Genomic DNA, 14,477 nt, shown 5'->3' with positions numbered 1-14,477 from the left:
ATTTGGATGAGCATGAGCGGGCCTGATACCAGCACCCGTCAGTGCTATCAGCAGCCCCACGTCCCCACCCCCTCTTCCCTCCTTTGCCACCTTAGATGAACGTGACAGGCACTAGCTGACTGGTAAACCACCATCTGCCGTTCTCCCTTCAGTCTCACTTTCTGTGCCCCAGTTGTACCCTCAGAGGTCAGAGGGTCTCACGCTAGAGTTCACTCTGATCCTAAAGCTAATAGAGCCTTCTCTGGCTACGGGGTCCTCACCATCTTGTCTGAGGCTAAATACAACAGCTGTGTTGCCTGTGCCTGGAGATTAAACATGCCGTAGTTACACCAGATCATAGTTAGTCATCGCCAAGCTAAAGCCCTCAATCCAGCCAATTCAGCAGTATGCCATTAGCCTATTAATTTCACATGGGTGGGTCAGGAAGCTTTACACATGAGTTAGAAAATAAATGCAGAGAACAAAAGCTGCAGTTCAACTCTTAACTACCTTACAGTGAATTTTAGATTGTACAACAATCTGAAAGGACCTGTATAATCTGACTGAATCTACTTTAATTATTATCAGTCTAGTATCTGCAAATACTATTATGAATGCAAACTACTTGGGGTTAAACAAATAACCACCTAAAGAGTGACTAATAAAACAAAGCACCTGTAACCACATAAGCTGTTTTGGGAGTTTGTAAATATCATCCCAAAGACAAATTCATACTTTGCTCTGTTCACAGTGTATGTGGGATATGCAGTCAGAGCTATAAATGTGTGTGCAAAAACTACACACCATTTTAGGGGTTAGGTAGTCTAGTAGAAAACCATTGAGATTCAAAGCTGCCCAATTTATCTCATGAGATCCTAGTACTACTTTTCTTCTGATGCCCATAGATTCATGTTAAGTTTGAAGATTTAAAATGTACAAATGAAAGCATTAAATTACAGACACACTAGCAGAATAATGCGCAATAAAGTGCAAAATTATCTCCTGATCACAGCTTCTTACATACCAGAAGTATGTCAAATTGTAAATATCTTTCCAAGGGCCACTTTAAAACTGACAATTAAAAATGTTCATCTTTATACAATGTTAAGTCCCTGCTTTAAAAAAAGAAAAGAAAAAAGTATGTAATGGCCACATTGTTACAGTAGTACAGCACACATCTAAACTCAAGAGACTACTTCAAAGCAACTCCCCTACTAATGAAAAACAATGTCCCCAAAATTATGTTGTTTAAGATGAATTTATATAGGAGTGAATTCTGAAAAGTCTTGAAAGCAAACTCAACAGCATGCCGCGTCTATAAAGCCTTATCCATATTCTCTACCAGCCTCGTTCATGACTACAGGAGTGACTCAGGGCTTTCCAAGAATAGGATTGCCTTTGACAACCACCAGACGCCCCATTTCCCTGCATCTGGCCTTGGGCAGTGAGGAGAGGAGATACAACACAATGAGAATGAGATTTCAAATAGTCTGGTATATATCTGACGAGATGTCGACAGGAAAGTAGAGGTAAAAAGTGGTGGTACTGTGGGAGAGACGGGGGCAGCTGGGAGCTGCAGGTTAAGCCTTGGGCAGCTTGTGGGGAAACAAGCCTAGTGTGCATCCAGCCACCACTCTATCCTCTTACATAATGTCTCATGTTCAATATAGGCTATTTAAAGCATGCCTGTCTAGGCCTGCTGACAAAAAGGTGATATACTTAGTAGCCACAGTGCAGCATGAAAGCCTCTGCTAGGACTATATTGGTCACAGACAAGCCTGGGGTGTGGATTTTGGTAACACTGCAGTTATTTTTAGCCCTGCTGATGATCTGGAGTATTTACATGAGGTGAAAAACCCACTTCAATAATTCCCTTCTGTGTAGAACAAGTCCTTTCAATGTAGTAGAAAATGCAGAATAAGAAAAACTGTGCCCACGTATGAATGAAAAAAACAAAACAGCAACGTTACTTACACATACAAGCCAAAACATAACTCACTGATTACAAAATTGCCTGTTGTGATAAGCAAAACTGTTAAAAATAACTGAGGGCAATCATAATTCTCTAAGCACGCAAAAACAAGTTATACTGTAGCACAGGGGATAGAGTTTTACATCAACTAAATAGGACTTGGGAAGCTCTCGGTAAAAGCACCAAACATTAGTGGTTAATCAATAACTTGTGTTTTTTTCCACAGACATATGCAAGCCTCTTTTTTAAACCATATAGAAATCACAGAAGCAGATATGGAAGGCAATTACTATAATCACTAAATGCCAGATTTGTTACTGTGAACGGCAAAAAATATGTAGAAAAAGCAATTCTAAATGCCTCGCTTTTTATCTTTAAATAACAAAATGGTAATATAAAATGGTTTATGAGATATTCTCTCTCACGCTACAATAAAAGCAAACAAATTTAAAGGGGCTTAACAGTTTATAAGGTACTGCTCACTGGCTTGCTTTAGGCATTTATTCCAGAGGAAAATGTTATCAATCACAAGCTTATCATTTAATGCAAATGCAGCCTGAGTTGATACTTTACTAAGATTTACTGCACCTCATTTCACTATGCAAAACCCAGGGAATGCTAGTTTAAATGTAATTCATGTTTAAGACCTGTAAGCTTGAAATAGGTTGGCGGTTAACACTACATAGATTCATATTGCACACACGACTTTCTGCATGTTTTAATCCACATTTGCTAATGTTCTACATGTCTAACAGACTGCAGGATCACTTGGCTGATAAGAAAATTGGTAACTGGTTGATATGCTCAGATTGAAATCTGTCCAAATTAAGACAAGCATAGCTAACACGGCAGCAATGAACAGACATGTGGGATTTATCTTTCTATCAAATCCCCAGTTTGCTACAGTGTCAGTGTGAAACGTTATAGTTAGATGGTTAATATTAGTCAGAGGGGAGTCACTAACTAATCTTCTCCAGCTTACCTTTTACCAGAGAAAGCACTTTTTAACTGAATCATGAGATAAGCGTGACTAATATTCAAAGTCTGCTATCTACAGAGAGAAGTGGTAGCGGTGGTATTAACCTGATCAAAGCTGAGCTCGGATTTGCACAACTATGAGTCTGGGAGGAATGAGGCTCTGATACGTTAGACATCAAATATTTAGCATTTACCTAAAAAAAAACAAACCAAAAAAAAAAAAACATGTCCCTTCTGCTTTTTAAGCAGGTTACCCTTAAATGTGGGATTCAAAGACCGCAGGCATGTAATGTTTTGTCTAGTGTAGTCTATTAGCATTGTTTTGCGCCTGAATAAATGAATAAAATAAAAGCATGTATCTGGTTTTAAAGAAGAAAAAAAAAAAAAGTGTGTTCAGAGCACTCATGGAAATGTTGGCAGTGCTATCTTATTCCTCCACATGGGCTGTTGTTTTCCTGTCGGCTTATCGAAAAAACTGACTCACTGTTCTCAGCTGGTCAAATGAGTTTCAGTGACAGACGAGGTCTGTTCCATAAACAAAAGAGGGGCAGAGGTGGTTTCCAATAGTGGAAAGAGTTTGCAACACAGACGCAACTGGCAAAACAGAAATGGAAGTGCGATGTAAAGTGATTCATCATTACATCTTTCTCTGGGCCCACAGTTATGCTGAACTCATTACAATGCCTTATGATTGTTAAATTTATGGTACAGTCACAATGAGGGACAGTACAGATCGTTCCTCTATGATTTAACCGCCACAGACCTGCAGTGAAATAATAACAAAATACATGGAAACTCCGGACCGCCACAATATTATTATGAACTAAAACCCTTCCTGATATGGGGTGTCGGAGTAATATCATCAACAACAGAGTGGGTTGGTTAGATGGCACGTATTGTAGTATTGTTCCCCTGTGGTATTTCAGCTCAGGAAGTTCAGAACAGAGCTGCGGAGCAGCAGTCATACACTGCAAAAACTCAGAATCTTAGCAAGTATATTTGTCTTGTTTCTGGTCAAAATAATCTTATCACAAGACAAAATGAACTAAAGGGTAACATCCCAGTAAGATATATTAACTTGTTTTTAGACAGTAGATCTTGAAACTATACATTTTTCACTGTTCCACTGGCAGATTTTTCTCTTATTTCAGGCAAAAATATCTTGTATTAAGTGAAAAAAATCTGCCAATGGAACAAGTGAAAATTTTCTAGTTTCAAGATCCACTGTCTAAAAACAAGTTAATGTACCTTACTGAGATGTTACTCTTCAGTTGATTTTGTCTTGTTTTAAGTGTGATGAGTTTATTTTGACTAGAAATAAGACTTGCTAAGATTCTGAGTTTTTGCAGTGTATGTAGGACAACCAGCGGCAAGGCATAGAAACTGGCAGAGATAAAAACCGCTTTAACCTCAGTGCTCAGTGCTTTCTTCTCCTTCCTCTTAGCCTGGTGGCATTGACCTCTAGAGAAATTGGACTTAGTTGCCGCTAGTGTCCGCTAACTAACAATTGTTCATTATGATTTTTGCTAATGTCTGTAAAAATGCAAGAACTTGGCTGCATGAAAAATAATGAACTTGAGCCTAAAAACAGAAACGACAGCATTTTTCCCCCCCCGTGTTGACTGAAGAAATTAACTGGCTAGCACTACTGAAATTCTAGAGCATCACTAGACACAATCTATCCAAAACTAATTTAATCCAGTAATCCGAAGCATATTCAGTGTTTGGGATACGAGTTAAATTTTAAAGTGAGTTACCAAACTATTACTTGTCTTTTGGTTCTATTTTAACTTGCAGACGTGGTTCATCTACTTTAAGTCTCCATGTGCGCACACGTTGTTTGGTTAAGCTCTTTATGTGTTTATTCAAAACCAAATAAATAACGAGGGGGGGACATCAAACTGAATGGACTCGCCAACATGACCGCAACAGTTTTTTTCCAAACTTTTCCAAGTTTACCATAGATTTCAATTTTACTCAACTGCTTATGCAAAGCTGAGACAAACACCGCACTATTATAAACAAAACTGTGCACGGTGTGTATATTCTCATACCAAGGTCTAACTAGAACTACAAGTGCAAGGGATGCAGGTGCTGCAACATCACCACCGCCATATTTTATTTAAGCAAAAGTTCAACTGTAATGGCTAGTAAATAATATATACTGAAGCATATAGTAGCAGTATGAAACATGAGTTAATATGAAACAAAGCATTAGACGGTTGGCCAAACAATGAAAAGGCAAACTGTGCACAGCTTTAACTCAAGCATGTTTCCACAGATCAGAGCAAATTTATCTTGTAGTGGCGTAGAAAATTATTCATGCTTTTCTACCTGAAAACCTGCGTAACTCAGCTTCAAGCTGTTCAGCCAGACTTCTGAAGAAAACCAGTTGTAACTTCCTGCTTACCTGTTTCTTTTAAAAGGCTACTCATGACCTATAAGGCTTTCCATGGCCCAATGCCAGAGTACAGTAATGAACTCTTAATTCCTTACTATCCAAAAAAAAGCCTCTTAGATCTGCTGGGCTAGTTCTGCTAGCCGTTCCAGAGTCCACATTAAGGTCAAAGGGTGACACAGTGTTTGTTGTACTGGCACCTCCACTTTAATGCAGTCTTCCAGTTAGTACTCAATCTGCCGAAAGAGTTTCTGCTTTGAAGTCCTATCTTAAGACAGTTTTTAAACACACTTGCCTTCTTGTTTGACAACAAGTTTTCTGTTTCCACAATACACCCATAATTTTTAGTTTCTTTTTTTATTTATTATTCTGCCTTTTGGATGTTTTGTAAAGTTATTTTATATGCTTAATTGTGTACTTGCATATTGCTCGTGTTTTTTCTTTTATTTCACTGATGGTTGTTTCTTACCGTTATGCTGCCTATGGACAGCACTTTGTGTTTGCAGCTTAGAAAAGTGCTGTACAAATGAAGGAGCTGGCTGTTCCCTCATTTCCCAAGAGGTCGCCACAGCGGATGGATCTGCATGTTAGCACAGATTTTCTGCCAGATGCCCTTTCCAACACAACCCTCCCATCTCTCCGGGTTTGGGACCGGTGCTAGTAATACACTAACTCATGCCTTCCCAAGACTGGGTTTGTGTCTCCTCATAGTCTCGAACGTGGAATCTTTCAAGTGTAAATACATTTTCTTCATTTTGAAAGTCTGCCACCAATTTAACATGATCCAACCTATCAGTATCAACAGTAAAATCTAGCTGCCAACATTGCATTTTCTTGATTCCACAACAGCCATCATGGGCAAACGAGGGGAAAAACAAAAATGTCAGCAGTCACCTTGTATAGAAAAGCTGTTTCCCCATCTCAAGTCTCTTATAATAGATTAATTTCTCGATAGTATGTGAAATGCCTCAAAAATAACCATAAGAAGAAACTGGAGAGGATCATCCATGAGCAAATCTAACACTTTGCATACAATAAACCCATTTGTTTTTATAGCCCTTAGTACAGCCTGCCTGCTGCAGTACTTAAATCTTCCCGTCTCAAGCCAGAGAAATCATTCAGGAGGATCTACAAATCATTACTAGTCCACAGATGTACATGTGATCCATATTATCCAGCCCAAGGGTTTTTTTTTTGTGACATGTCTGCCTCAGTATTAATTCATGGAAAGCAGGCAATCCTGTCCCCATCAAACAGATTAGACTATAAAAGTCGCAAAGATCGTTACAGACAAATACTGTCAGTAAACTAACAACACACGTGTACAATTCACGTACACATTATTAAATCCACTTAGTAATCACAGCTGGCAAAACTTAACCTTTTGTTAGTTCTTTTTTTTCCTTCAAAGTTTAGACACAGCATTTTGATGAGCAGTTTCCTTACTGGTATCTCTCTATGTTTTAACCCAAACTCCCATTTGCTGTCGTCTTATATCGTTACCTTTTCCACTTCTGTCAGGATGGCACATTGTGATCTTTGCACGGTACCAACTCTGAGGGAGTATAGCAACAATTTCCTATATGTGTGAAGCCAATTTGTCTTATTGTGGACTGAACAACACCCAGATCTTTAGAAACATATTTAGCCTTTTTCAGCTTTGTGAATCTTTTCTACAATCCTATGAGAGTGTTTCACAAGAACTGCACACCTTCCATCCCTGTATTTATAGGAAAGGACACCTCTAGCACAACTGGCACTTCCAATCTTATTAATTAGATTACCTGACTCCATGTAGCTTTTAGAGAAACTCTTAAAACAAAAGTTCACTTATTCTTCCTCAGTCTGAACTGCCAGTTATTACCAAGTGTGTGCAATAAAGAGATAGCTGCCTCCACCAGTGTGTGAATGTGAGAGTGAATGAATAGTGGAATTGTAAAGCGCTTTGGGTGCCTTGAAAAGCGCTATATAAATCCAATCCATTATTATTATTATTATTATAATAAGGATTTGCTTTCTCGGAAACAAATGGGGAAAAAAATTGTAGTTCTAAAAACAAAATGAAAATGTGAATTACTATAACAGCCTGGAAACAGTGAGGTCCAGGCTTAGGAGCGTTATTTAACTGTAGCAGGTCACGAAATTTGATATAATTTCCAATTTCTTTTAAACATTTAAGCATTTCCAGGCGGGTTAGAGCAGTAAAATCGGTCTTATATCTCAGAGAAAACTCACATTTAAAACACAAGCCTATAATAGTTTCTTTGTATATAGTTGGAAAGGCGAGGCTTCAAGTAATAACGGGGTCTGTGGTACGGGGGGGAAAAAAGTTTAGGCGCCCTGCTCTCGAGCTGGCTGTCTCTCTATCGCTGACCGCTCGTGCAGTGATAATCTGAGAAGGCTCGCGCAGGCTCGCGCGGGCTGTGAAATATTACAGTGGGATTAGTGACAGTTTAAAAAGCAAACTCCAGCTCACCTGCGAGATGTCATAGCAGTCTCTGAAAGCTGTCAAGTGCCCTCAAACGTTCCCCTTCTGGCTCCGCGGAGTTGTTGTGAACACTGAGAGGATGTGTTGAACCTGCGTGCTGGGCTACACATAACTACCGACACGCCTTCCGGTTTTTACCTTCAAAACAAAGGCCTCATTTAAGGGACGGGGGCGTAAAAGGGAAACCCGGAGCGGATTCATTTTTATGTCAGGCTCTTGAACGTATATTACTTTTGAATTGCAATTTTATTTCGCCTTAAAAAACTGAGATTTCAAGCTTCCACTTCTCTTGTTAAAAAAAAATCAAATGATTTATTTATTTTATTATTTCTACAAACTAATTCCGACACTGGTTTGTAGGTGTTTCTTTTGGGGGAGTAGATGTAGAAACCTGTGTAAATGTGGTGCACACCAAACATCATATCTGACAAACTTCAAGATATTTTAGCCCCAGATTACTGTCTGGAGCTTATAACCAAAAGTAGATCGTTAAGCCCTCACTTCTGAAAAAACACAACAAAAACACCTAAAAACTGCACACCTGTGGCTACTTAACTTAAAACAAGTGGCGTGTTTGCTGCTGTCAGCTGTCATTTCTGTCGCCATAGCTGCTTGTGCTAACTGTTAATGTTTAATATAATTATCAGTAGGAGGATAGTGAAGCTGTAAAGTAACAATATAAAACAGATTTTTTTAAACAACTTATTAGTAATCAACCTCTTTTGTCTGCACAATTGTAAAGCTCAACTACTGTCTTTACAGATAAAGCTTATCTATTTGTTTAGCATTAACATACAGATATACACACATACATAAAGAATGGTAGTGCTGGTGGTGCAGGAGTGGAGTAAGCACTGAGGCAGAGCAGCATTGACGTCACCAGCCTGTGGTTATCAGTGGAGGTTAATCTACTAGGGATGGATGGGCTTATGCAATTGTCTGTGAGCTCACAGGCTTCGCATGTATGGATTTGCATTTCCACTGTTTGACCCAGTGTTCTGCTGCATCCTGCAGACAAACAGAGATGATAGAGTGGGAATTTCTGCTCTCTCTGGAATTTCTAGTAGACGTCTCTCTCTCTTTATCAGGTGCTGTGTGCTTCAGGCTGTATGAATGGGTTTGAACGCAGTTTATTGTTTAGGTGCGGTGATCAGCTAAAAATTATCCCGCCGCATTATGGGGAGGACATTACCTAATGATCGATACCTTGGTGGAAATTCATGAAGACGCTGAGAAATAACTTGTTTTAGTGTTAAAATTGAGCGAGAGAGACTTGAAAAACAAAGTCATTAGCATTTATTGGCTGGGATGCCCTTTGTATATTTTGTGCTGCACCTCCAGGTGCATATTTTAGTAGACAAGTGGTAGAAATTGACTTTGGCTTCTGCATGTGTTGGCGAACACGATCAGTCAGGCTTAAGAGTTTGTGTGTGATTTGTGTTGGGAGGTATTACAAATAGCTGCACTCATTCAGTTTTTATCACCCTGCAGACCCAGTGTCCTGTTGAATCTAGAGGGGGGTGTAAATGGACCTGAGAATACAAAGCCCAGTTTCCCTCGGGGCCTGGAAACCAGGATGTCCCCTCTACCCTGAGGCGGCTGCTTCTATATGCTAATGACCTTTGACCCCCATTTTTGCCTTGAGACTTGCAAATCTGCCTGCACAAAGATTGGAAGAAGTCTGGAAAGGCAAACAAAGAGGTCTTACACTGAGAGTGATGCAACTGGACAGCTGGAGCCCAGTCAGAGATAAAGAACTTTTATTACCATGTAGACATTTAAAAAAAACAACAACAGAAAAACACAAACAAAACTGTAACCTTGGTGGTGGGAAGCCTTTTACACAGAGGGAAGAAGTGTTCGACCATGTCCCAAAACACAAATTTAGTCAGGATTTTTCAAAGAACAGCCTCTTCCATCATGCCATGGTGTTTGGCTTAGGTATGATCTGATGAAATGCGTTCCACTCTGACCTTTGAACAAACTGCACTCCCCAACATGTGCTTAAAAAAAATCTGAAAATCCTCTGTCTACCTCCAAAGCTCTTGCTAAACTCAGCTCTTCTCAGAGCCACTCGGTTTCTCAACACATTCATCAAAATGAGCTTCCTCCATCTCCTAGTTTCAGTGAATCCCGTCTCCCTGGAAAGGTTTGAGCTGAAACTGTCCACGCCCCGCTCTCTCCTCCGTGAGCCACCCGGGATCATCATTTAATTCCTTGTGTACATGTTCTGTTTTGTTTTGATTTAATTCCTGGAAAGAAAGAAAAACCCTTTAATCAAACTACTTGCAGTTATTAACTCGAAAATGATCTTTCCCTCAGTAGGATCCCTCACTGGGCAAAACTATTTCATCCACAGCATTTCATATAGTTTTAATTAACACAAGATGCGGTGTCTTTCTCTGTCATTAGCGAGGAATAAATTAAACTCATTAAATCTCGAGCTTAATGAAAATGCTCGAGACAGATTTGGGATGCGCTGAATGATGTATGAAGCTGTGCAGCAGCTACTTTTTGTTCTTTTTGAATCTGGGACTTTCAATTAGCAGCAGGCCACCGCAGACTGCTGTTTGATGAGTTGAATTATAAGAAGTAAATATCACTCTAGCCAAAAAATGTTGTTTATAGGCATGTTTACGAGCGTGTTTTTTGCTTTAATTGCTCTTAAAAACTGCTTGGCTTTGGATATTTTGAATGTGAGCAGAAGCCTCTTGTTAGAACAGAGCTGTGATTACCTCAGTTTGTGGTGGAAGACTAATGATCCTGATATTCAAGGTTTCCACTAAACTGCACTTAAAATATTTTAAAACTGACCTGTATATGGAAATACCACAAGCAGCCTGAACCACTGATAAAGGCAGGACGGATCCATGCTTTCATGTTGTTTACACTAAATTCTGACCCCAGTCATCCAACCAGCCAACATTTTTCCAATCTTCAAATGTCCAATGTTTTAGAGCCCATTTGAATTGTATCCTCAGTTTCCTGTTCTTAGCTGACTGGAGCGACACACGCTCTGGTCCATCTGGTCCCACGTGCTGTGTTCAGAGATGGTCTGGTTGTAAAGATTGGTTATCTGAGTTACTGTTGCTTTCCTGTCAGTTCAAAACAGTCTTGTCCCCTGTCCTCTGACCACTGGCATCAAGACGGCATTTTTGCTCATAGAAATGCTGCTCAGTAGATATTTTACTTTTTTGGACAATTCTCCGTAAACCCCAGAGATGGTCATGTGGGGAAGACCCAGTAAATCAGCAGACAGCCTGGTCTTAGTATTGTAGTCATGGAACAACAGTGCTGCATTCAAAGTCACTTAAATAGCCTTTTTCCCTCATTTTGATGCTCAGTTTGAACTCCAGCAGCAGCATGTCTACATACCACAATACACACCCCTCGTCCAAAGGCAGCCTGTCACAACGCGCTCCATCCGGAGATGGACCCCAGAAAAGGAGGATGCTCTGAGAGACTGCTATGACACCACAGACTGGGATGTACTCCTGAGCCCACATGGTGAGGACATAGAGGGGGCGACACACTGTCTTACAGACTACCTCAACTTTTGTGTGGACACGGTCGCCCCTGCTAAGACGGTACGGTGTTATCCTAATAACAAACCGTGGGTAACACAGGAAGTCAAAGCTGTGCTCAACATGAAGAAGAAGGCTTTCAGGAGCAAAGTGAAGGAGGAGATGAAAGCAGCACAGCGGGAGGTGAAACGCTGCCTGAGGGAAGCAAAGGACACCTACAGGAGGAAGGTGGAGCAGAAGTTGGAGAGGAACAATATGAGGGAGGTCTGGAATGGTGTGAAAACCATCACAGGCCACAACACCAAGAAAAGCACAGTGGGGGGGACTGTGGAGAAGGCAAACGAACTCAACAACTTCTTCAACAGGTTTGACCAGCCCACAACCCCCCCACCCTCACCTTCACTACAGAGTCCAATCCCCACTCTCCTACCTCCCTCGCTTCCCCCCCTTCCTGACACCATGACACCCCCCTCCTCCAATCCCTCTCTCAGCAGCAAGACATCTCCCCCCCTCCCCTCCTCCCAAACACCTCCCAGTGTCACAGTGGATCAGGTCAGGAGGCAACTGAGGAAGCTTCGCCCCAGAAAGGCAGCAGGCCCAGACAAGGTGTGTCCTAGGATGCTTAAGGCGTGTGCTGCTGAACTTGGGGAGCCGCTACAATGAGTCTTCAACCTCAGTCTGCGACTGGGGAGAGTGCCCGCCCTATGGAAGACATCCTGCATCGTCCCGGTCCCCAAAAAGAACCGGCCCAATGAGCTGAATGACTTCCGACCGGTGGCACTGACGTCACATCTTATGAAGACTCTAGAGCGGCTCTTCCTCAACCTCCTCCGACCACAGGTACAACATGCCCAGGACCCACTACAGTTTGCATACAAGGCGGGTGTCGGAGTGGAGGATGCCATCCTGTACCTCCTACACAGAGCCCACTCACACCTGGATGGGGGAAAAGGCACGGTCAGGATCCTGTTTCTTGACTTTTCCAGTGCCTTTAATACCATCCGGCCCTGTATGCTTCAGGAAAAACTGAACAGGATGGAGGTGGACCCCTGCCTGGTGGCTTGGATCTCCGACTACCTCACCGACAGACCACAGTACGTCAGGCTGAAGGACATCACGTCTGACACTGTGGTCAGCAGCACAGGAGCACCACAGGGAACTGTGCTGTCCCCTCTTCTCTTCACCCTGTACACCTCTGACTTCTGCTACAACTCTGAATTATGCCATATTCAGAAGTTTGCAGATGACACGGCCATCATGGGGTGTATCTGGGATGATCAGGAAGAGGAGTACAGAAGTCTGGTGAGGAACTTTGTCGCATGGAGTCACACAAACCACCTGCAACTCAACACCTCAAAGACTAAGGAACTGGTTGTGGACTTCGGGAGGTCCAGAGAAGGTCCACTGCCAGTTCAGATAGAGGGGGAGGAGGTGGAGGTGGTCAACAAGTACAAGTACCTCGGGCTGTGGGTGGACAATAAACTGGACTGGTCATGCAACACAGAGCACCTGTATAAAAAAGCCCAAAGCCGACTGTACTTCCTCAGGAGGCTGAGGTCTTTTAACATCTGCAGGAAGCTCCTGAGGATGTTTTACCAGTCGGTGGTTGCTGGAGTACTTTTCTATGCTGTGGTGTGCTGGGGGAGCAGCACAGCAAAGAGGGACTCATCCAGGCTGGAGAAACTGATCAGGAAGGCTAGCTCTGTGGTCGGCATGAAGCTGGACACTCTGGTGACAGTGGCAGAGAAAAGGACATTAAAGAAACTGCTGGACATTATGGACAATGCTGGGCATCCTCTGCACACGGCCATTAACAACCAGAAGAGTCTGTTCAGTGACAGGTTGCTTCTCCCAAAGACAAGAACTAACAGACTTAAAAACTCCTTTGTCCCACACGCCATCAGACTGTTTAACTCCTCTCTGGAGGGGAGAGGGAGGGGAAACAGGAGGACAAAGGAGGGGGAAACAACTAGGCTGTAGTGCCTCTTCACCTCACTGTACAATACCTTGTGCAATACTTTTTGTAAATAGTCAACAGTGCAATAGACTCAATACTTGAAATGTGCAATTCACTTGTATTTTTATTTTTATTCCTATTTATTCCCTTTGTATACTTTATTTATATTTGTCTCTGTATTTATATATGTGTGTGTGTGTGTGTGTGTGTGTGTGTGTGTGTGTGTGTGTGTATATATATATATATATAACAATTCTGTAACTGTAACTTCGGTCGTTGCTGTGCTTTTTTTGGAAGTCGAATTTCCCAGAGGAACCCACCCGAGGGATTAATAAAGTTCTATCTTATCTTATCTTACCTAAATGCAGTGGGTTTTGGCCACGTGACTGGATGATTAGATATTTGTGTTAGCATTCAGTTGAATAGCAAAACGCCCATTCCCGTTAGGTAAAACGATAATGAGTTGGTTGTTGCTTAGGGCACTTGTTCATGTAACACCAGTTCTTAGAATACTCAAGTCCCCCTGTATATATATTTAAAAAATCCTAGTTGTTCACATAAATCAGCAGTGCATCATCTCGTCACGTGAAAATATGTGAGCTTTAAAGCAAAGTCTGCAGTGACCAACTTAGCTGCAGGCTACACTAACCTTTGCTAAGGAGCACTGCTTGTTGCACAAATCTCTTTAGTGATGACAACTTTGATTTAGTTTTTTCAGACAGGAAATGGTGTCAGTTGGTTTGAGTTGGGGTGACCTCTTACACAGCTACATGACAAGGTGTTTATTACAAGCTCCTTCATACACGCACTCTTCCTTTTCTGCCATCAGTTTGAAGTAATCCAACAATTTTGTCCACCGCTACCTGGGTGAAACAATTTAACAATTCAAGCTGTTGATGCTGGAATAATGAAATAACTAGCCCAAAGTTCCGATCCGTACTTAATTGGGAATCTCTGGAAGATTAGCAACTCTATTCTGTTGAAAAGAACAAAATCGAACCAGGGAAATGTGAGATGTTGGTAAGGCCCCACGAGCACAGATGTGCTAAAATCATTCCAAGAAAATGACCTGTATACTTCCTAATGGTTGAAAGTTGTAACCATTAATATTTCAGTTTCCAAGCTGCCTTTTTCCTGCTAAAATAGCAAACTATTGTCTAATTTAGATCACTGTACTTTCT

The 14,477-nt window shown here is 41.5% G+C and overlaps 1 protein-coding gene across 2 annotated transcripts in view; it reads right to left on the bottom strand.

The window, feature by feature from the left end:
- The window catches only part of ptpn11b (protein tyrosine phosphatase non-receptor type 11b), a 34,687-nt gene extending 26,728 nt beyond the window's left edge, over nucleotides 1-7,959 (bottom strand). For both annotated transcript variants that reach the window (XM_026153211.1, XM_026153212.1), the window contains exon 1: nucleotides 7,804-7,959. In XM_026153211.1, the coding sequence (XP_026008996.1) occupies nucleotides 7,804-7,817 (14 nt within the window). In that variant the 5' untranslated portion in view covers nucleotides 7,818-7,959. The remainder of the gene's footprint in view (nucleotides 1-7,803) is intronic.
- Nucleotides 7,960-14,477: the final 6,518 nt, after the last annotated feature.

This window comes from Astatotilapia calliptera, chromosome 20 (assembly GCF_900246225.1).
Source record: "Astatotilapia calliptera chromosome 20, fAstCal1.2, whole genome shotgun sequence".
Classification (NCBI taxonomy): Eukaryota; Metazoa; Chordata; class Actinopteri; order Cichliformes; family Cichlidae; genus Astatotilapia; species Astatotilapia calliptera.
This window is presented reverse-complemented; position numbering and strand designations above follow the sequence as displayed.